We start from the raw sequence: 21,001 nt of genomic DNA, 5'->3' as shown, positions 1-21,001 counted from the left end.
GTGTGTCCATGATGCGGCAGCGTTTTGTCAAATGACTTTAACAAGAGTAATTGTGTTCAGCTGCATACGTGATGTACCATTCAGCCAAAAGAATGGGGCTGAGTTACAGCAAAGGATAAATATGAAAGGAGGCAAAGTAACTTAGTCTTATGAAGATATTTGCAATTAAGCTGATCAGAAACAGAATCAAATTAAAATATAAAATGAAATACTGTAGGAAACTTGTCAATGGTGACCTACAAAGCATGTCAGATGTATCTGTTATTAAAATAAAGTACCAATGAAAACCTTGACAGCTCAAAACGTAAGGGGTTAACTTCAAAAATTCATTGTTGCATTGAATGGATTCATGAACCAAGAACCTTCTGAGAAAAAGATCTAAAAAACTGGTAACAGTCCAGGATATTTTTTTTGTTCAGTTATGGAATTATGGTATCCAGATACAATTCTTTTTTTTTTCCCCAGAGCAACAGGAGACATCAGGTAATTGTGAGATTAAGTCAAGTGGAGTTTCATCTGCAAAAGACCAAATTTCCACGTTTTTTAAAATCCCTATGATATTAAATTTAAGCATAGAATGTCCTTGGGCCATAAGGGGCCAATCACCATGATGTATATTTACTTAAAAAAAATTATTAAATTAAAGCACATTGCTTCAATAACTATCATGGATAAAGGTGTCTTCTTAAAGCCATGGGTAATTACCTTAATGAACTTGCTGATCGCAGCTGAAAATAGGTGAAAGTATCTTGTATAATATACACATTTCAACTAATTAATAAACGAGTACCTTCTGACCTCATTCTAAATGGATGCCATCCAATGTGCCCATTGCAAATGAGAGGAAAAATAAGTACCCTTTCCGACCCAGTCTCGAGAAGAAGCAAGCATTCAAGATGAATGTTCACCAATGACTGAATTATTAAGGGCAACTATGCTGAATTTTGTATCTGCTGAACTCATTCACGTTTGGTTTACAATTTAAAAAAAATTAACTGAAGCAAATATGCATGAATCTCTCTTCCATTCAACCACATGTTCATGATATAAAGCTTAAACTTATTAAACAGGCGACAATTTTGAAAAGTTGATCTGAGCAAATTTAAATAATTTATCATGAGCAAGAACAGCAAATAAAATTATAATCCCAGTGGTTTTAATTTATTGCAATTTTTACCGTAAATATTCTATGTTAGCAGAATATCACTGGAAATATATCCATACCTAATCTACCTGAGTTATTTTATGTTTCTGATGGTTTATGCCAAAATACACCATTTCCATTTCAGCTGACCAAGTCCTGTTTGATCCATATCCTTCTAAACTTTTCCTATGAATGTTGAATTTTGAATGTTGTGAATCTGCTTCCATTGCTCCTCCAGCACTCGTAACTAATATGGACCATCCTCCGTGTGAAAATGTTGCCCCTCACATCCATCTTAAATTTCTCCCCCTTCACCTTCAACCTATGTCTTCTGATTCTAGAATTGTGTCACCTGAGAAAAAGCTGAGGATTCACTTTATCCATGGTCCTTGTAATTTTATAAATCCCCACAAGGTCACCCCTCAGTGCCTTACGATCCAGGGAATAAAAACCCAGTCTTTCCAGTCTTTCCCAATGACTCAAGCACTCCAATGACATCTTGATGAATATCCTATGCATCCCTTTTAACTTGTTAGCTTGTCAACCAGAATTGCACATCATCAAGGTAGACCTTCACAATACCTTGATAAAGGGCTGAAGCCCAAAACGTCAGTTCCTGTATAAAAGACACTGTTTGACCTGCTGAGTTCCTTACTTTAATCAAGTCTAGAGATTTTCATGTTTTACTTCTTTTGTCTCTCTGTTCTACAATACTCTCCAGGGACCTTCCCTGGTGGAGAGTGTGTGTCCAATAATCTACCAGAAGCAGAAAGGATTGTTCCTCTATCTCCTAGTTGACGATGGAAACCTCCTTTAACCCAACAATCTCAAAAGATGGTTCTAGTAATTCCTCAGAACAACTTCCATTTGGTCCACAATTATCCAGATCTCTTCAGACTTGGTTATATTTTGAAATCAATGTAATCCTATGATTTGGGCTTGTATTTGGTCTGCCTGACTATAATCTTGCACACAATCTTCAACCACAGCAGTAATGCAAAATGCAATTTACAAAAAATAAGCTTCAACTCCTGACAAAACCCTTCAGAGCATTAAGGTATAGAGGGATCTTGGTGTGCAAGTCCCCTCGCTCCCTAAAAGTGACAATACAAGTAGGCAGAGTCATAAAGAAGGTACTTAAGCAGCATACTTGGCTTAATCAGTCACAGCACTGAGTATAAAAGTTGGCAGGTCATGTGGCAGCTGTATAAAACTTTGATTAGGACACATTTTGGGGAAATGTATGAATTGCCACTCAATAGGAAATAGGTTGAGGCTGTGATGAAGGTACGTAAGAAGTTCACTATTATGTAAAATTGATTGGAGTTTATTGGCCATATGAAGTTGGACAACTTGGATTATTTTCTCTGGAGCATTGGAAGCTAAGGAGTGATCCTGGCAGAAGTATATAAAATTGTGAGAATTATGAGAGCTCAGATAGGCAGTCTTTTTCCAAGGGTGAAAACGTCAAATACTAGCAGGAAGAACTTTTAAGTGGGAGAAAACTTACCTTTGGTGATGCAAGTTTTTTTTAAAATATGAAGATTGGCAGGTGTCTGGAATATGCTGCCAGAGGAGGTAGTAGAGGCATATATGATAGCAATTCTCAAGAGGCATTCAGAGAGATACATAAACAGGACAGGGAAGAGCGCGCACAGGCCACATGCAGGCAGATGGGATTAGTTTAGATTGGCATCATGGTCACCACAAATGTGGTGAATCATCTCAAAAGGCCTGTTCTGTGATGTACCAGTCTATATTCTACAAACATTTCTTAGTTTTGCTCTTTAATTGTGATATTCTTTCTTTTCTGTTTTGTTCTGCACTTTGTTTTCAGGTCAGGAACAATGAGATTTAACGTTGACCTCAATTTTGTTGCCATGTGCAAGTTTTGAGGAAGCTGCTTCGTTGTAGAATAATGTGTAACATCAACCAAGACACTTTGGTTTCAATGCTGCCTCTTTATAATGCCCTAATTCCTTCAATAAAAGTCTGAATAGCTATCTCTGCGAATCCATTAAAGTCAAGGTGAAATGGGGCAGTTGTCGCAATTTATGTCATTTTGTATCATTTAGTCTTAATTTCCATACTAATGAAGCAATTTCCATTTTCTGATACAAACATGACAGTATCATAAACATTAAAATTCTATCAAGGTATTTCAGTTATAGCACATGACTGGTAGAATCACTGGAGATACGTCCATCCACTGTGAATTACAGTATTACCATAAACATCTTCCCAGTGAAAAGCTCTGGCATAATCGGCATTGAGTCGATTCAGGCCACACTAAATTGTGGCAAGGAAGTAGAAGCAGTTAACTTTTTGCTTTTTTCATAATTGCTGCAAACACCTTACTTCTTTTCATTGTCGAAAGTCCAATCTGGCTCACCCTTTTACTCTATTAATTCCTGAGTATGTCTGATGCAGCTGTTTCAGAAACAATGGCCAAACTTGTGTAAGAAAGATAACTCCAACTCCCCACTTGCACATCCATCATGTACACTGAGCTGTAAATTCTTAGAACAATAGGACATTTGCTGTAATTTTCTTCCTGGAAGGCCACACATCCATAATGTTCTCATGAACTTCAAATGGAATAGGATGCTTTTAACTGTATCCTACCTGGCTTGAATGGTAGAGTACTCAAAGATGACGCATCCAGATGATTCCTGCATTGCTTCATCTGCAATGAAAACAGAAAATGCCAAAAAAAAACCAGTAAGTCAGGCAGCACTTGTGGAAATAGAAACATTTAACCTTTCAGGTCAGACACTTCAACAGGACTGAAAAAAATGAGAAAACATTTTTTTTTAAACTTTGCAAAGAAACTAAATGATGGTGCAAGGATATTTCTTCATGGATTGGCATGTTAATATGCTGGGTAATATAGTCAAAAGGGTGAGAGACATGACAAAAATAAAAGATATATGAAGGCAGTGAAACGCACACAGAATTATTGCAGAGAACTTAAACCAGAATGTTGGAAATGGACAGCTGGATGGAGGAATAGAGTTAATATTCTAGATAAATAGTCTTTGAACTGAAACATTAACCCTGTTTTACAATTGCTGTCTTGCTAAATGTTTCCAATATTTTGTGGTTTATTTTAGTTTTCCAACTCATCTCCAGTACCAAGAGGTATCATCTGATTTCCTTTTGCTCTATCTCTGCTTTGAAAACAGGAATATGTTCATATACTTTTCATTTTAAAAGCTCATGTTTGAACATGTGGGGAAATCATTTGATGCACTGGCTTTATTCCATAGAACAGGAAATCAGGGGTTTGCAAATGATGAAGTGACATTCATAAATATACTTACAGAATTGCTGCACTCCAAACATGATGGTAAATCTCCTTTATGCAGCTGGCAGTATTTGTTCCCTGCTGTTGTCAGTGTTCTGGATATATTACCCCATCAAATTTTCAGAGGTATTTTTCATTTGATAGAACAGCCTTGCACCAGCAATGCATCAACATTTGTTAAGCAGAGAACCAGTACATCAGTAGATTGTAATAATTCTTTGAAAGACATTAAGCCTTTTGAACTTCCATTCCCATTCCACTTCATGCTGTGAGTTGATGCAATGGAGTTAGAGTTTTTCTAGATTTGGCAGAAATTCAATAATGTCCTACTATGTCTTCAGCCCAGTTCTTTTAGTTAGGAGCACTGCAACTAGCTTTTTACCTCTAGTCCTATAGCATCTTTCTTTGGCTTGGCTTCGCGGACGAAGATTTATGGAGGGGTAAATGTCCACGTCAGCTGCAGGCTCGTTTGTGGCTGACAAGTCCGATGCGGGACAGGCAGACACAGTCGCAAGGGAAAATCGGTGGGTTGGGTGTTGGGTTTTTCCTCCTTTGTCTTTTGTCAGTGAGGTGGGCTCTGCGGTCTTCGGAGATAAAATATTGTACTTCATTTTCCAAATGCTCTTGCTTCTCTTTTGACATATGTCTGTCTTTTTCAAGTTTGCACAACAGTTCTCCGAGATTCAATCACTCTTAAGGCTCCTGTAGGCAAGAAGATCATGCAACATGCTTTCTATGGTTCTCTGGAAGAAAGCATGCTCCGAAAAAACTCCCAGAGGTGGTCTGATATATGTGAATAAGCCATTGTTTGTGCTGAATCAAAAACTTCTTTGACTATTCCAACTTTACACTGATGGTTACATGACTCATGTCTTTAGTGAACTGCTGCCCTCCAAATTGTAAGTAAACCTTTCATTCTCGGAGCGGGGTATTGTTTCTCGGATAAGACTCGATTAACAACCAACCTACAATTGCAATAATTCCAAAGGGATCCCTCGTTTTGTAACATTTGCACAAAGTGTGATGCCAACCTTGTGTATTTAATGGGCTCAATTTTTTTTCTTCAAGAAACCTATCAATTTATGCTTGCAACTTTGGTTTCACTGCAAAAGACATTAGTTTAAAGAACTACAATGGGGTATTGATTTAACCCAAATTCAAACTTGGCTGTCCTTCAATGTGCCCAACTCATTTTTGAAAATATCTTCACATCATCCTTGCACTTTCTATCATGTCAAAATCACTGCTTGGAAAATTTTTCAGTATGTTTTCAGAAATCCAAATCACACTGCTAACCACCTCTGAATCCAATCATCGGTTCTCTCAGTATTTTAGGGGTGATGCAGTTTTGGGGGGGGGGCGTGTTAAACTGGATTTGAAGGGGAGTGGGAACCAAAGTGAAGAGGCAGAGGGAGATGGTTGGCACACAAGAGCTGTTCACAAGGCTGTCGAAGGACAGGCAGATAGGGCAAAATTGCAGCCTCTCAGATAAGTTCCAGTGCAACAGGGACACAGAGTCAAAGAAAATAACAAATACAGGGCAAAAGGATTTTTATTTAAACGCACCCTGCATAAGAAATAAACAGCACAACTTTGTAGTACAGTTACACATTTGAAGGTATGATGTCATGCCTAAAGGATGGATGGCATTGGGATCTGAATGTCCAAGGATACATTGTGTATCAAAAGGATAGTCAGGTAAGCAGAGAGGGTGGTATGACTCTGTGAGGAATTACATTAAAACATGAGAAAGAGGTGACAGAGGATCAGAAGATATAGAATCATTGTATGTTGAGTTAAGAAACAGCATGGGTAAAATGACACTTTTGGCAGAAGGGCAATGTTATGGTAGTCATAAGAGATTTTAACATGCAAGTAGATTGGGAAAACCTGGTTGGGACTAGATTTTGTAGAATCTCGATGAGAGGGTTTTTAGAGCAGCTTGTTAATGAGCCCACTAGGGGATCGGCTGCACCAGAAGTGATTAGAGAGCTTAGGGTAAAGGAACCATTAGGGGGCAGTGATCACAATACGACTGAGTTCAATTTGAGATTTAACAAGGAGAAACTAAAGTCAGATGTGTCAGTATTTCAGTGGAGTAAAGGGAATTACAGTGGTGTGAGTGAGGAACTGGCCGAAATCCTGTAGATTGGAAGGGGGCACTAGTAAGGAGGATGGAAGAGCATCCATGGATTGAGTTTTTGCAAGAAATGAGAGAATGGTGCAGGATAGATACATACCGAAAAAGAGGAAACAATCAAATGGAAAAATGTCACAACTGTGGCCGACAAGGAAAGTCAAAACCAACGTAAAAGCAAAAGAGAGGAAACAAGGAAGCAAAAATAAGTGGGAAGATTGAGGATGGGGAAATTTTTAAAAACTTTCAAAGGCAACTAAAAACTCAGAAGGAAGGAAAAGAAGAAAGTATGTAAGTAGCAAACAGTATCAGAGAATACAAGAAAGCTTCTTCAAGTATATAGAGTAGAAGAGGTAGGGATATAGGACCACTAAGACTTTATGCTGGAGGAATAATACTGGGAGAAAAGAGATGATAGAAGAGCTAAATAAGAATTTTGTATCAGTCTTCTCTGTGGAAGACACTAGCTGTGTGCCAGATGTCAAAAGATATCAGGGAACTGAGTGCAGTTGCTAATACAAGGGAAGAGGTGCTCAGAAAGCTTAATGGTCTGCAGGGGTGGCCAACCTTTTAATTTTGCATACAGCATGGTAAAAGGCCATTTCAGCCCATAAGTACGTACCGGGGGTGTAGGTTAATTGGGCGGCACCATGCTGTATGTATAAATTAAAAGGTTGACTACCCCTGGACTAAGGGCAGTTACCATTAAGAGTCCCAAGTCAAGTGGATTGTACCCTTGGATTCCGAAAGTAGCTGTTGATATTGTTGAATCATTGGAAATCATCTTTCAGGAAACTAAGGAGCTGATGCTGACTTCAGGAAAGGAAAGCCAGATGTGTACAAGTCAGTGGTCATTGGGGGAAATCAGAGGTGGAGAGGGTGAGCACATTTAGGTTCTTGGGAGTCACTATCTCAGAGGATCTTTCCTGGACCCAACACACCAATGGCATCATGAAGAAAGCACATCAGTGCCTCTATTTCCTCAGGAGTTTGCAGAGGTTTGGCATGACATCAGAAATCCTGGCAGATTTAGACAGATGTATGGTGGAAAGTGTGCTGTTCGGCTACATCACAGTCTGGTATGGGAACACCAACACCCCTGAGCATAAACCCCTCAAAAAGGCAGAGGACACAGGCCAGGATATCACAGGAAAACCCTCTCACAATTGAGCACATCTATAGGGAATAGTGCCGTCTGACAGCAGCAGCAATCATTAAAAACCTACACCACCCAGCTACCATCAGCAAAGAGGTATAGATGCCACAAGACTCACCCCACCAGGTTCAGGAACAGCTGCTACCCCTCCACCATCAGACTCCTCAACAACAGACTAATCAGGAACTAATTTAAGGACTTTTACTTGTGCACTTTATTGATTTTCTTTGCTCTCCCTGTATTTGACAGTTTGTATTAGTTATCTGTTTACAGTTCTTTTGATTGATTACATGTCCATGCTGTGTGCACTACCAATTAGTGGTAATTCTCCCACCCAGGAAAAAGAAATCTCGGGGTTGTATGCAATGTCATGTATGTACTCTGACAATGAATCTGAATCTATAGATTCTGGCATGGTGGCAGAGAACTGGAAAATTGCAATGTCATCCTACTATTCAAGAAGAGAGGGAGGCAGAAGAAAGGAAATTTTAGACCAGTTAGCCTGACGTTAATGGTTGGGAAGATGTTGGAGTCCATTGTTATGGAGTACTTGGAGGCATATGACAAGATAGACCAAAGCCAGCATGGGTTCCTTAAGGGAAAATCTTGCTTGACAAACCTACTGGAATTCTTTGAAGTAGTGACAAGCAGACTAAACAAAGGAGATGAATGGATGTTGTATATTTGGATTTTCAGAAGATCTTGACAAGATGGTGCATGTGAAGTTACTTTAACAAGAACCTATGGTATAACAGGAAGCATGCTAGCGTGGGTAGAGCATCAGCTGATTGGCAGGAAACAGGGAGTCAGAATACAAGGATCATATTCTGGTTGGCTGCCAGTTGCTAGTGGTGTTCTGCAGAGGTTAGTGTTAGGGCCACTTCTTTTTATGTTGCATAAATCAATGATTTAGATTATGGAATGAATAACTTTGTGGCTAAGATTGCAGACAATGCAAAGGTGGGTAGAGGAGCAGGTAGCGGAAGTGTTGAGAAAACAGGGAGGCTGCAGAGATTAGGACAATGGGCTGAGAAGTGATCAATGTAATGCAATGTCAAAAAGTGTACAGTCATGCGCTTTGGTAGAAAAAAGAAAGGCAGACTATTTTCTAAATGGGGAGAAATTTGAAAATTGCTGGTCAATGGAACCTTGCAGGAAGGTAGACATGCAGGTTGAGTCAGTGGTGAAGGAGTCAACTGCAATGTTGGCATTCAATTCAAGAGGAATAGAATGCAAGTGTACGGATATAATGTTGAAGCTTTATAATGCACTGATGAGACCTCACTTGGACTATTGTGAGCAATTTTGGGCTCATCATTTAAGAAAGGATGTGCTGATATTAGAGAGGGATCAGAGGTTAATGAGGATGATTCTGGGAATGAAAGGTGGATAGCTTGAGGATACGAGGATAGTTTGATGATTCTTGGCCTGTACTTGTGGGAATTTAAGAGAATGAGGGGGATCTCATTGAAACATTTGAAATGTTGAAAGGCATGGACAGAGTAGATGTACAATAAAAGTCCTAAAATATAGATGCCAGAAATCCAGACTCTCAAACTTTTTAAATTTAGCTGGCTTTTATGTCCATGTGTAAGCACCATAGATATACAGCGGCAACAACTGACCACACTCAATACAGGTAATCTTATCACAAAGAAATCCATTTGTATACTGTATTTCTTATATAATCTTCATTTTTAATTGGAAATCAGATGCATATTTAGGTATGGAGAGATGCAATGCAGAAATTCAAAGTTGTATTCTATTGGAGAAAATTACATACAATTTAAGAAGTAAATATGCTACCTTTCTGCAAATTTGGAGCCCAGTTTAGTTTAAGGATAAACGTGCTTCTATCTGCTTGAGACCTGTGTTAATATTCTTCCCTAAAATGACCATATAAATACTATGGGGTCCCAGTGTGTGAATTGATCCATTGAGCAATCCAGGAAACTAGTTTCTTCTCTCTTTTCTAGACCTTATATATCTCATTGATATCTTTTGTATAGTTTTTGTGCAAGAGAAAAGTGAGGGTAAAAACCATCATGTCACCAGTGTGATTTTCTAACTTAACCAACAAGTAATTAATAAATTGTTATTTAAAAGTTTATTAATTACATGCATGTAACATTTTTAAATAATTTATTGAAAAAAGTTTCATTTTTAAACATAATTTCAAGCATTACACTCTTTATTTAATGAAAACATTGTTTACATTTTTGTTAAATGTTGACTTTACATTTCTTAAAAATTGTTCATTTTTATAAATGAAGCATTTGTATTTGATAATGAATAAACTATCGAAATTTACCTGTTCATCTCTGGATTTTAAAAGCACTGTCTGAAAAACTGGGAAATCCAGACCAACTCATCCCCAAACAATCCAGATTTTAGGATTTTTAATTTTAGGCTTTTTTACCATGGTTGGAGATTCAAAAAACAAGAAGGCACAAGTTAAGGCTAGAAGGACTTCCATTTAGAATAGAGATGTGTAAGTATTTCTTCAGCCAGAGGGTAGTGAATCTGTGTAATTAAGTCACTGGGTGTAGATGAGAGGGGAAATGAATCAGCTAGTGATTGAGTAGTGGGACAGACTTGATGGGCTGAATAACTTATTCTTTGTTCCTGTATCTTATGGACTTTTCTTAAATCCTTCATTCCTTTGACTTCCTACCAGTGTTTCCCTGAATTAAAGTTAAATCCTTTCAGACTGTCTCCTTACTTTAGGTAAAATGGAGCTTTCATAAAATACTGAATATTTTAATCACTGGGGTTTTCTAATTTAATGCCAAGGTTCCAACAGCACAGCTGTAAGCAAACTAGTTTATTTTCATCAACAACTTCATTTGCAATAAAGAAATGCAAAATCTCTTTGAGATTCCTCTCATGCCTACATTTACATAAAACCTGCAATCATGCCTATTGTTCCAACATTTTTTTTCTGCATGCTTCTCCTCTGCATTGATTTTATGAAAAAGAGGGTTTTTTCCGCCTCATCTACAATAATCACAGGGAACAGTTTCTCATTTATTGTACCTTGGACAAAAAGACAAGCGATAACCTTTTGACAGTTTCACTTATTTGCTGAGTCAGCACATACACCAACCACAACCTAACAGAGTAATGGCCTCTGCCAAAAATCAGATAGTTGCCAGGCAGCCTGGGGAATAATCAATCAGACATTGCTGTTTGCCTCCAGCATTTTCCACTTTTATTTCAGGTATTTAGCATCTGCAGATTTGTGCTTTTTGCATTCCTTACATCACATTTGGTTTGTCCATCATCTTCTTGAGGTGGGGCGGGAAAGGCAGGGCATGGTAAAAGTGGGAAAAGGAGTATGTATGAGGTGGGGGGAGGAAGCGGGGGCGGGGGGAGGAAGCGGGAGCGGGGGGGGGAGGAGGCGGGGGCGGGGGAGGAGGCGGGGGCGGGGGGAGGAGGCGGGGGCGGGGAGGAGGCGGGGGCGGGGAGGAGGCGGGGGCGGGGAGGAGGCGGGGGCGGGGAGGAGGCGGGGGCGGGGAGGAGGCGGGGGCGGGGAGGAGGCGGGGGCGGGGAGGAAGCGGGGGCGGGGAGGAAGCGGGGGCGGGGAGGAAGCGGGGGCGGGGAGGAAGCGGGGGCGGGGAGGAAGCGGGGGCGGGGAGGAAGCGGGGGCGGGGAGGAAGCGGGGGCGGGGAGGAAGCGGGGGCGGGGAGGAAGCGGGGGCGGGGAGGAGGCGGGGGCGGGGAGGAGGCGGGGGCGGGGAGGAGGCGGGGGCGGGGAGGAGGCGGGGGCGGGGAGGAGGCGGGGGCGGGGAGGAGGCGGGGGCGGGGAGGAGGCGGGGGCGGGGAGGAGGCGGGGGCGGGGAGGAGGCGGGGGCGGGGAGGAGGCGGGGGCGGGGAGGAGGCGGGGGCGGGGAGGAGGCGGGGGCGGGGAGGAGGCGGGGGCGGGGAGGAGGCGGGGGCGGGGAAGGGGCGGGGGCGGGGAAGGGGCGGGGGCGGGGAAGGGGCGGGGAGGAAGAGGCCGGGTAAGGTGGTAGTAGAGAGGGAGCGGTCAAGGAGGCTCTGAAAATAAGCGGCCGGTTTGACAGGGCAAGTGGACGTGTCCTGACAGGCAGCTCCTTTACCAAGATGGCGCCAGCACGTCCCAACCCTCGGGCTCTCACCAAATCAACTCGTCCCGCTGGCTGAGAACCGATCGCCGACCGCAGTCTGGGACGATGCCGCCGCCTCCTCACATCACTCCCCCCCCCACCCACCCACAAACACGGGACAACGACACCTCTTCACGGAAGATCATCCCTCCCACCCCCCCAGGCCGGTCCGGAGGGTCCCCACACTGGGTGTGGTGGGTTTCAGTGTGTCCCCTTCCCCACACAACGTGCCGCCATCCTCACCATCTGAAAGAAGGAATAGGTCTCTCTCCACCTCCCGCCCCGGCCGTCAGTCCCTCAACCCTTCTTCCCCCGCCCCACGACGGTGGGGGGGAGGGAAATCGCAGCGGACACGTGACCCACCACAAGGAGTGCTGCGCCCGTGTCCCGCCGCCGCATCACCGATGTGGTAATACTGATTTAATTCATTATTGCCCTCGCCCCCCCCCACCCTCCCGCAAAAAGGAAACCGAGCAAAGGGGCAGAAGGCAACTTCAGACCGTCTTCGAACGAATAAAGGAGGGCGCGAAGAACGAAAGACGGCCCTTTGCGGGAGAGAGCGTCCGGCGAGGGACTATGTTTGAAGAGGCGGAGGGTTATTCTCTCCCTCCCCTCCCGGCTCTCGGGGGCATTGCGCTTTTTCTTCCCGGGGAAGCCATGATGGGAGTTTGAGCGTCCGGCGGCCGCAGCGGCTTCGAGGAAGGAGCTGGAGTCGGCGCCGCGGCCGGAGCCCAGGGCTTCGGTGCCCCGAACGGATGGCCTAAGACGTTCCCCACCCGTGTGGAGTGCCTGCTGCTGCTTTAAATGGTGACCGCGGAGCGGCTTGGATCCCCGGAGTGTGGATTATATCTGCCGACGGACGGAGCCCGAGGACCGGCTGCGGATCTATAAATCTCTTCTCGGCTCTTATTTTATTTAAAAAAGAGGGGGGGAAATAAAAGAGCATCTGCTCAGTTTTAAACCCCAGGATTTGCAACCCCCCCCCCTCCCTCCTCCCCTTCCCTCTTTCCCCCCCCCCCATCTTGAGCCACGGGTGAGGGGATTTTTTCTCTCCCCTCCCCCCGGCCGGCGGTAACGGCGGCGGAGGAGGTGATCGTGGAGGAGGAACCTTCGCTGGGAGAGACGGTGAATGTGGCGACCGCCCCCATCCCCTCTTCCTCCTCCTCCTCCTCGTCCCGCATTGCTTTCGCTTTTACCCCACGGATTATTTCTCTCTCTCTCCCCACCCCCACCAACCTCTTCCATGGTGATATAGCGACCCCCGCCCCCCCGGATCGAACTCCCCGCGGAGCAGGTCAGCGGGAGGCAGGCGAGCCCGTGTGTGCGTGCGCGCGCGGGGCTCGCCCTCGGGGTGTAGGCCTCTGAGTGACAGTCGCTGTGCAATAAACCAGAAGCCAAGGGATCCCTTCCACATCCCCCCCCCCGCCCGCCTCTTTCACCGGGATCGCACAGACATGGCCTCGAGAATCAAAGAACTTGTCAGCAGGAACAAGAGGAGATACCAGGAGGATGGATTCGACTTGGACTTGACATGTATCCATTTTTATTTGGGGGGGGGGGGGGGGTCGGTTTCTCTTCTGCCTTCATGAAGGTTGGGTTGCAGAAGTGCAAATGAAACTTTGCACGGGCTTCTAATTTATCTTTTTGGATGAAAGGGCTGGAGACAGGACCATTTTTATCTGATTTTACAGTTCTAGGTAATACGAAAGTGACTGCATAGAGATTTATGGGTGAGTACTTTAACAGTTAAATATTTGTGGGGGGGGGGGGCGTTGTATTTAACAATTCTGTGTATTCTAAACAGCAAATACCTATTGTGCAGTTTTAGGACTGCCATGCGTGATCTTGTAGACATAGGGTGAAGATCGGTCTTGGCCTAGATTGGAACGGCTGAAGTTCTATTTCCAAATGTCTGCTTTTGGCCAAAGCCCTCGGTATACTTATTAAAGCTGCTTTGCACCATAATAGCTTTGCAAAAGATTTAAGCTTTCGTATGTTGGAGACAATTACTTTGATCAGCTCTTCTTTCTTGAGAGATTTAGTAATCCCCGATTTCAGTTTCCTAGCAAAGCTGTCATTCCAACCAAACGGCTGTAAGAGCAGTTTGAAGCAAAATCCATCATTGTGTATTGGATGATGACATTTTAAGATTTGTAATGGATTTCTTGCTTGCCATTTTCCGATCTGACCAAGATCTTGTTTTAATTGTAGTTGAATGGCACAAAGCAGACTTGTAAATGGAGTTAACCGACCAGTTCCTAGAAGCGATGGCACCAGGTCATTTTAAAATTGCATGTGCACACTGATCTGGTTTCTTGAAACCTCTTTCAAATCCTCGACGTAGCTGGTGAATATGCATTTTGTTAGAATTAAGAAGTTTAATGTCCTGTAGTGTTTTTGGCAAATTGAAGATTAAAAATAGGCTGAGTCTTCTTTGGAGTGCAATGGTAGTAGCTTTTTGGAGCTGTGCCCATTGTCCAAGTGGTAAAACTTAGTTTATACTAGTCTTGTTGATGAGATGCCAACCGTTAAAACCCAGTGCTTGATTCATGTTTGGGGTCTATACGTGCATTTTTGTGTGTGAAAATGAACACAATTAACTGTCAATAGTTCTGGTGTAACTATGGTAGGCTTGCTAAAGTTTTCCATAATTAAATATCCTGAAGCATATGTTTGAAAATTTGACGTTTTGTAAATGGAAAGTGTAGCATCTTCCCCCTGACTGATTACATTTTAAATAATTAAATAGGTTTTAAATAACCATGTCAGATCTATCCAAAAATATTTTGTGCATTTGACACTTGTCTCAGTAAATAAGAAATACGAGGGCACAAACCATTACTCTAAAATGGAATTTTTAAAAGGTTTACATTATACAATGCAGATGGTGTTTTTCTTAGCTTTGTTTGATCAAGATTTGTTCATTTTCCATCATGATTGAAATAATCAGTGAAGTACAAAATCTTTTTTAAAAATAAAGGAACTTGGGTAGTTGATATGAAAAGGAGTAACAATGTGACATTTTACAGTAAACATTGCTAATATTATGGTTGAACTTGCATATATTTGTATACTAGATGCTCATGCAGTAATCCACAGTAACAGGATATGTTATTGGTTTAACTGTTTTACCACTGCAGTTTAAATTGTGCAGTAATATTCCCTTCAAATAATTCAAACACACATGGCTGTCATCTGTGGGGCTTTATGACACTTGATGACGTCTGTGTGTTAAGGAAAAGGTGGCCTATTAATGCCAATGTTGGGTAGCTCAACAGTTAATACTCAAGTCTCGAAGTTGGTGTTGGTTCAAATTCTAGGCTTGAGAAAGAAAGTTGAGTTGCACATTGAAAATGCCATCCTTCAGATGCAACTCTAAATTAGTGTGATGTATGTATGATCAGTTACTTGAAGAATTTGACAGTTCCATTATCCGTTTTATCAGCATGATTGGAATTTATACTTCACCCCCATTGAAGAAAGTTCATTAGGCTGTTTATTTCATTGATATTACTGAGATGTTAAAATGTTTGATCTTGATGCCCATTTGTGCATCTAAAATAATTTTTATAATGCTTTGTATTTGAAGCTGTGGTAGTCAGAATGGTTTTTTGGTACATTGGACATTGAATTAAGTCATTAAGTCATTAAGATATAAGTAGCATGAGAGATGAGAGGAAAGCAGAAATGAGTGAAAGTTTGGAATATGTTGATGTGATCTAGAGTAGATTGCTATTTTGGAAGGCAGTAGCGTACATTAGGTATGTGAATTTAACTTTAATTTAAGTACTTTTGCTTAATATGTATGGTTTTTAGAAGTGTATCTTTTTGATGTTTTCCATAGAATGAGTTTGAGGATGAATGTCTTTGGGTACAGCACTTCAAATTTTGATACATAACCGATGTTTTGGGCTTGGCCAAAACCGATGTTTTGGGCTTGCTAGCTAAAGTACACTCTTTGACCTGCTGAGTTTCTCCAACATTGTGCTTTTACTTCAACCACAGTCTCCACAGACTTTTGTGTTTTACCTCAAAATTTGATTTGGATTGGAGCATGGGTTTTGTAGCTGTTTCTAACAGTACTCTGATACTTGGATAAATGCTAGTTTGATGTAAAATTTTCTCTAGCCCCGAAACTGTGACTCTCCAGCAGAAAGAAAAATTCTTTGCAAGATTTTCTCAGGTTTATTGGCAGTGGGCCAGAAATGGGAATCAAGTTTTGAATCATTTTTTTGGTCTTGGAGAAAAGATTTTTTTTCCAATCTGGCTCAATTTCAATAGTGATTCTATCCTTAATAGATTGGGAGAAAAATTTCCTCTGTGGGTGACCTGCACAGAATTGTAATTTGGAATTGTTCACATTTCCTGAAATTGCTTTCAGACCCAAGTGTGGACTTCAGGAGGGGAAAACCAGAGGTGTATGATTCAGAAATTGCTTGTTGGATTAGAGGTGGGGAGGGTGAGCAAATTTAAATTCCTGGGAGTCACTATTTCAGAGGATTTTTCCTGGATGAAACACACAAATGTCTTTGTAAAGAAAGAACTCTACTTTCCTCAAGAGTTGCAGAAGTATGACAATCGAAGACAGTGGCAAACTTCTTGATGTATAGTGAAAAGTTTGCTGACTGGCTGCATCACAGCCTGGCGTGAGGGCACCAATGTCTCTCAGTGGAAAGGCCTCAAAACATAGTGGCAAAACTTTCCCCATCATCTAGAAAATTTACATGGAACACTGGTGTCAGAGAGCAGCAGGAATCAAGGATCCACCCAAGGCATGCTCTATTCTCACTGGTGCCATCAGGAAAAAGGTATAGATGCCACGTCTTGAACCACCAGATTTAGGAATAGTTGCTGCCTCTCCACCTTCAGACTCCCAACCAACTCAGAGACTCATTTAAGGACTCTTATTTTGCACATTATTTATTATTGAATGTTTGTCTGCTGTATTGCACATGCTTATTTACACATTTTTCTTTTGTATATGTATCTTGAATACTATTTTTTGCACTACCTCTAAGTAGAAATTTTGCCAGGCCTGTAGGAAAAAGAATCTCGTTTGCATGTTATATCATGTTCTCTGACAATAAATCAGAACTTTGAATAATCTAGGAAATGGGCATTAATACCCATTCCTTTAATTATAGTTTTTAAACTTTGGACAATAAAAAAAACATTGATATTTTTTAGTTGAAGAGTTTTTGTTATCAAGCAAAGTAGGGCGCAACATAATACTACCTACTGTTTTATAACAGAACTTTTGGTTCTGCATTGTATTTTGCCTGTATTGTGGAATGTTACCAGGCATACATTGCAACCAGTTGTTTTTTAAATGAGTAAATACGGTGTTAAAAATGCATTATCATTATTTAACAACAGCTTAAAGTTCAGTTAAGACCTTTTAGAATTGTGACCCAAGACCGATGCAGATGGTGAATTGCACTAATTTTTAAAATGCTGTGATCCTTACTGAGCAGAGATAGGCTCTTTTGAAAGAAAGGTTGAATGTCATTTTACTCCTTTAATTCAAATTTAACTAAAATGGATTAGTATGGTTAGAAAGGTTTGTTTTAAAATTTTATTGTTTGGTCTAAATCTGCCTGTTTTAAACAGAGATACTCCATTAGAATTGCCAAAGCAATGATTCATTAATTTTAGTTTCATTAAATTGCTTTTGGTTTTAACTCTGAAATATTAAAGTAGGACTGCATCTGGAAATGTTAATCGTACCAGTAGAATAGGTAATATTGAGTAATTCATTGGAGAATTCGGCATTAATAGCAATTTGTCTGGTTTAGACACAAAAATGTCCATTGCAAATGTAACAAAGGACCTTTTCTGATTAAATCTGTTCATGATGTTTTAATACCTGTTCAAGAAGGGACAATTTCACGTGGGGAATAAAGCACTGGAAAATTGTTCTGATCTCCAAAGCAGATTCATTGTTGATTAAAGGAATAATTGTCCCAATGCCAGCCTGTAACTGCAATCTTTCCTGGTTTCCAATAAATACTTCATACGAGCTAACAAACTTTTTATTGTACCCCTTGCCTTTCCAATTCTTACTCCTGCATTAGTAATTTGTTCTCCTGAACAGTTTATCCTTCAAAAGACAGATATTAATGTCTTTGATCAAATATTCCTGTTCAGTGAGCTACCTTGGATGCTCAAGTGTCTGAAAATTTGATGTCAGAATAGTTTGAAGTTCTTGAGGCATCCAAAAAGGTGCAATGTCTTTGACCACGTGAGGGGGCCAAAACTCAACAAAAGAACTTCCAAAGTTGGTATTTTTAGTTTTTCTATTCAACTAACCTTGCATTGCATTGGAATAATCCATTTGTTTTCCTCATGGCTTCGCATTATTGGTCGAAGAATTTATATTCAAATCCCTTTTGTGACTTGATGCCTAAAAATGCATTGAAGCCTATGAAGTACTTTAATTGCAGTCAGCGTTACATTGGAAACCTGGAAGAAATGTATTTGGAGGAAGCAATATGGTGATGATCAGATAATCTGTTTTCAGTTTGATTCAAGGATAGCATTGATCAGAATACTGTCACTTTAAATAGTACAATGGGATTATTTTGCATTGAAAGGGGAGATGAAGCTGATGTTTTGTAATAAGTTTTTGGAGTAGAATTTGTGTCCTGATAGTCACCTAAACTTGACTGATGCTTCGTTTCCATTTCTGCTGAGATTTGTAGCTCCTTTGCAAGTTGAGACAAAAATTATCTTTGGGGAGCATAATGAGTGATTTACCGAGTAGCTTTACTCTGAGATGCATTGATAAACTCCAGCTCCATGAGTGCAAACTCGATTTTGAATTTTTTAGGTTTTGCTGAATTTTCCAAAACCGCACAAGGGGAGAAGGGGATGGTTGGGAGAACCGAAGGCAAAGTAAGTAGGTACTTTATGGTTGCGCTCAGCAGCACCCACTAGTAAGATTTCTGAAATGTGCCAATTTAAAAGATAACTGCTTTCTTTTAAGCAGTTGGGATATGTGAAAGTGCCATTGTGTATATTACCCTTTCCAAAGGTGAAATAATAAAGCAGAATCAGCATTTCATGAACATAAAATTTGTTGTTTTGTGGCAGTAATTACGTTCAAAATTGCTGCAAATTACATAAATAAATTGGTGCAGAAGAAGAGAAAGTGAGATAATGTCTGTGGTTCATTTCCCCTCTGCGATCAGATTTCTGGACAGATGCTGTCTCTCTGCTTTTTGGTGTTCAAGCTCCTGTACCTCTTTCCTGATGGTAGCAGAGAGAAGATGGCATGTCCTGGGTGGTGAAGGTCTGTGACGATGGAGGCTGCTTTTTTGAGACTCTGCCTCTTGTCGAGTGTAGGCTGATGCCCATGATGGCACTGGTAGAGTTCACATCTCTGGAATTATTTTTTTCCTGTACTCTGGCACCAGACAGTGATGCAAATAGTCAGTCTGTTCTCCATGTTGTACCTGTAGAAATTTGTAAGAATCTTCTCAAACTCTCATGAAGTGTAGCCACTGGTGAGCCTTCTTCATGTTTGCGTCGACATAGAGGCCACAGGAGAGATCATCAGAGATGTTAACAACCAGGAGTTTGAAGTTTTCTCTGCTGGACCCCTCTGAAGGCTTGTACTCATATCCTGCTCCTGGTCCACAATCAGTTCTTCAATTTTGCTAACACCACTCAATCAACTGATGTATTTTAGTCTTGTACGCTTCCTTATTGCCACATGCTATCACTTCACAAAACCTAGAATCTGTCTTCTCTCTTGATTTTTAAAATGTCTCAAGCGTTCGGGTGCTTTTTATTTTTATTTTATTTTTGAACCTCATTCTTTGTTGTGAGTTGTCTTGAGAAATTTGTCATTAATCCATGTAGTTGGCTTCTGCAATGTCCATTGAGCTGTGGCCAATTGTCTGAGCAGGGCAAGGAAAGCATGTACATTTTCAAGATATTCTATTGGTTTGGCCATATGAGAAAATTATTATGCATTATTTGCAAAACTTTGGCAGACTTAATTCGTTCCTTTTGAAAAAGGAAAGAAATATTGAGATTTAACATTAAAAAAATCCAGAGTCTTGAATGAACAGAGGTCTGAGGGACTCGGGGTCAGGCAGGATCCATGCAGAGAAATAGCCACTTTCAGATTGGGATATTTTACTGAGAATGAAGAAGGAAAAGGAGATAAATATATATGAAGGGTGTTGGCCATGAGGTGAAAGTGTATTGGACAGAAGGTGAAAAGAGTTGGGTAGAGGAAGAGGCTACAGGAAGTGGGTATGAGAATTGCATTAGAGAAGGTGATAACTGGAGCAAGTTAAGAGGAGATGGAATTTGGTGAAAGTGGGGAGTTGCTAAAAGTTTAAAAAATCAATGTTCATGCTGTTAGGTTTAAGACAAGCCAGAACCAATATCATGAATACGTTGGGTTCATCCTGACAATGGATGAGGCAGAGAACAGAAATGATTGTGTGGGAATGGTTGCGGGGAATTGAAATGGCTGGAAACTGGGAATTCTAGCTTGGACCTCCTGAAAATCACCATCAGCCTCAACATCTGACACATCCACTGACAGTTTCTCCCAACATTAATGTGATCCCATCAGCCACGCTTCTGTTCCCCCACTTTTATTGGGATATTTCACATGCAACTATCTCTCCTGGGCTTCTGGGTCTGCTCTTGCCTCCCCACCCACCATTCCACTCCCTGAAGTACTTCCTGTTGTAATTGCAGAAAGTACAACATCTATTCTCTCATTTCCATGCAAGGCCATAAGCAGATCTTCCATGAGAGGCAGAGTTTTGCATGCACCTTGCCCAATCTCATGTCTAGATTAGGACAAGGACACTTTATCCTTTTTTTTTTTTTTGCCCCTGTGCTCTACAGTTTTAATTTTGTAATCAAACCATTTGTGTGATTTTTAAAATGCACATTCCACATTTTATTAAAGGTTATTGTTTACATTTTGGATTGACCATGTAGAAATTACAGCACATTTCATGCATAGTTCCCACATTTCAGGGTGCCATAATGCTTGTAACACTTGGCTTCACAGATGTTTGATTACTCGGGTACGTTTAATTGCTCATTAGTGCAGATACAAGAGAAAGTCAAAGAAACCATTGAGGTTTTTTTAAAAAAAAAAC

At 41.2% G+C, this 21,001-nt stretch overlaps 2 protein-coding genes across 7 annotated transcripts in view; one reads left to right on the top strand and one right to left on the bottom strand.

The window, feature by feature from the left end:
• atad1b (ATPase family AAA domain containing 1b) overlaps positions 1 to 12,204 on the bottom strand; it is a 65,107-nt gene extending 52,903 nt beyond the window's left edge. The window contains exons 1-2 of the mRNA XM_069900647.1: positions 12,114 to 12,204; positions 3,770 to 3,830 (exon numbers count right to left, since the gene is read on the bottom strand). Of these exons, the coding sequence (XP_069756748.1) occupies positions 3,770 to 3,830; positions 12,114 to 12,116 (64 nt within the window). The 5' untranslated portion in view covers positions 12,117 to 12,204. The remainder of the gene's footprint in view (positions 1 to 3,769; positions 3,831 to 12,113) is intronic.
• Positions 12,205 to 12,299: 95 nt separating this feature from the next.
• The window catches only part of ptenb (phosphatase and tensin homolog B), a 133,970-nt gene continuing 125,268 nt past the window's right edge, over positions 12,300 to 21,001 (top strand). For 3 of the 6 annotated variants that reach the window (XM_069900645.1, XM_069900641.1, XM_069900642.1), the window contains exon 1: positions 15,127 to 15,260. In XM_069900645.1, coding sequence (XP_069756746.1) covers positions 15,259 to 15,260 — 2 coding nt within the window. In that variant the 5' untranslated portion in view covers positions 15,127 to 15,258. Of the gene's footprint in view, positions 13,404 to 15,126; positions 15,261 to 18,699; positions 18,765 to 21,001 lie in introns of those variants that run through there. The other 3 variants (XM_069900643.1, XR_011345540.1, XM_069900640.1) reach the window with 3 other exon arrangements.

This window comes from Narcine bancroftii, chromosome 10 (assembly GCF_036971445.1).
Source record: "Narcine bancroftii isolate sNarBan1 chromosome 10, sNarBan1.hap1, whole genome shotgun sequence".
NCBI classification, from domain to species: domain Eukaryota; kingdom Metazoa; phylum Chordata; class Chondrichthyes; order Torpediniformes; family Narcinidae; genus Narcine; species Narcine bancroftii.
Note: the sequence above shows the minus strand (reverse complement) of the source record. Positions and strands in the feature narration are given on the sequence as shown.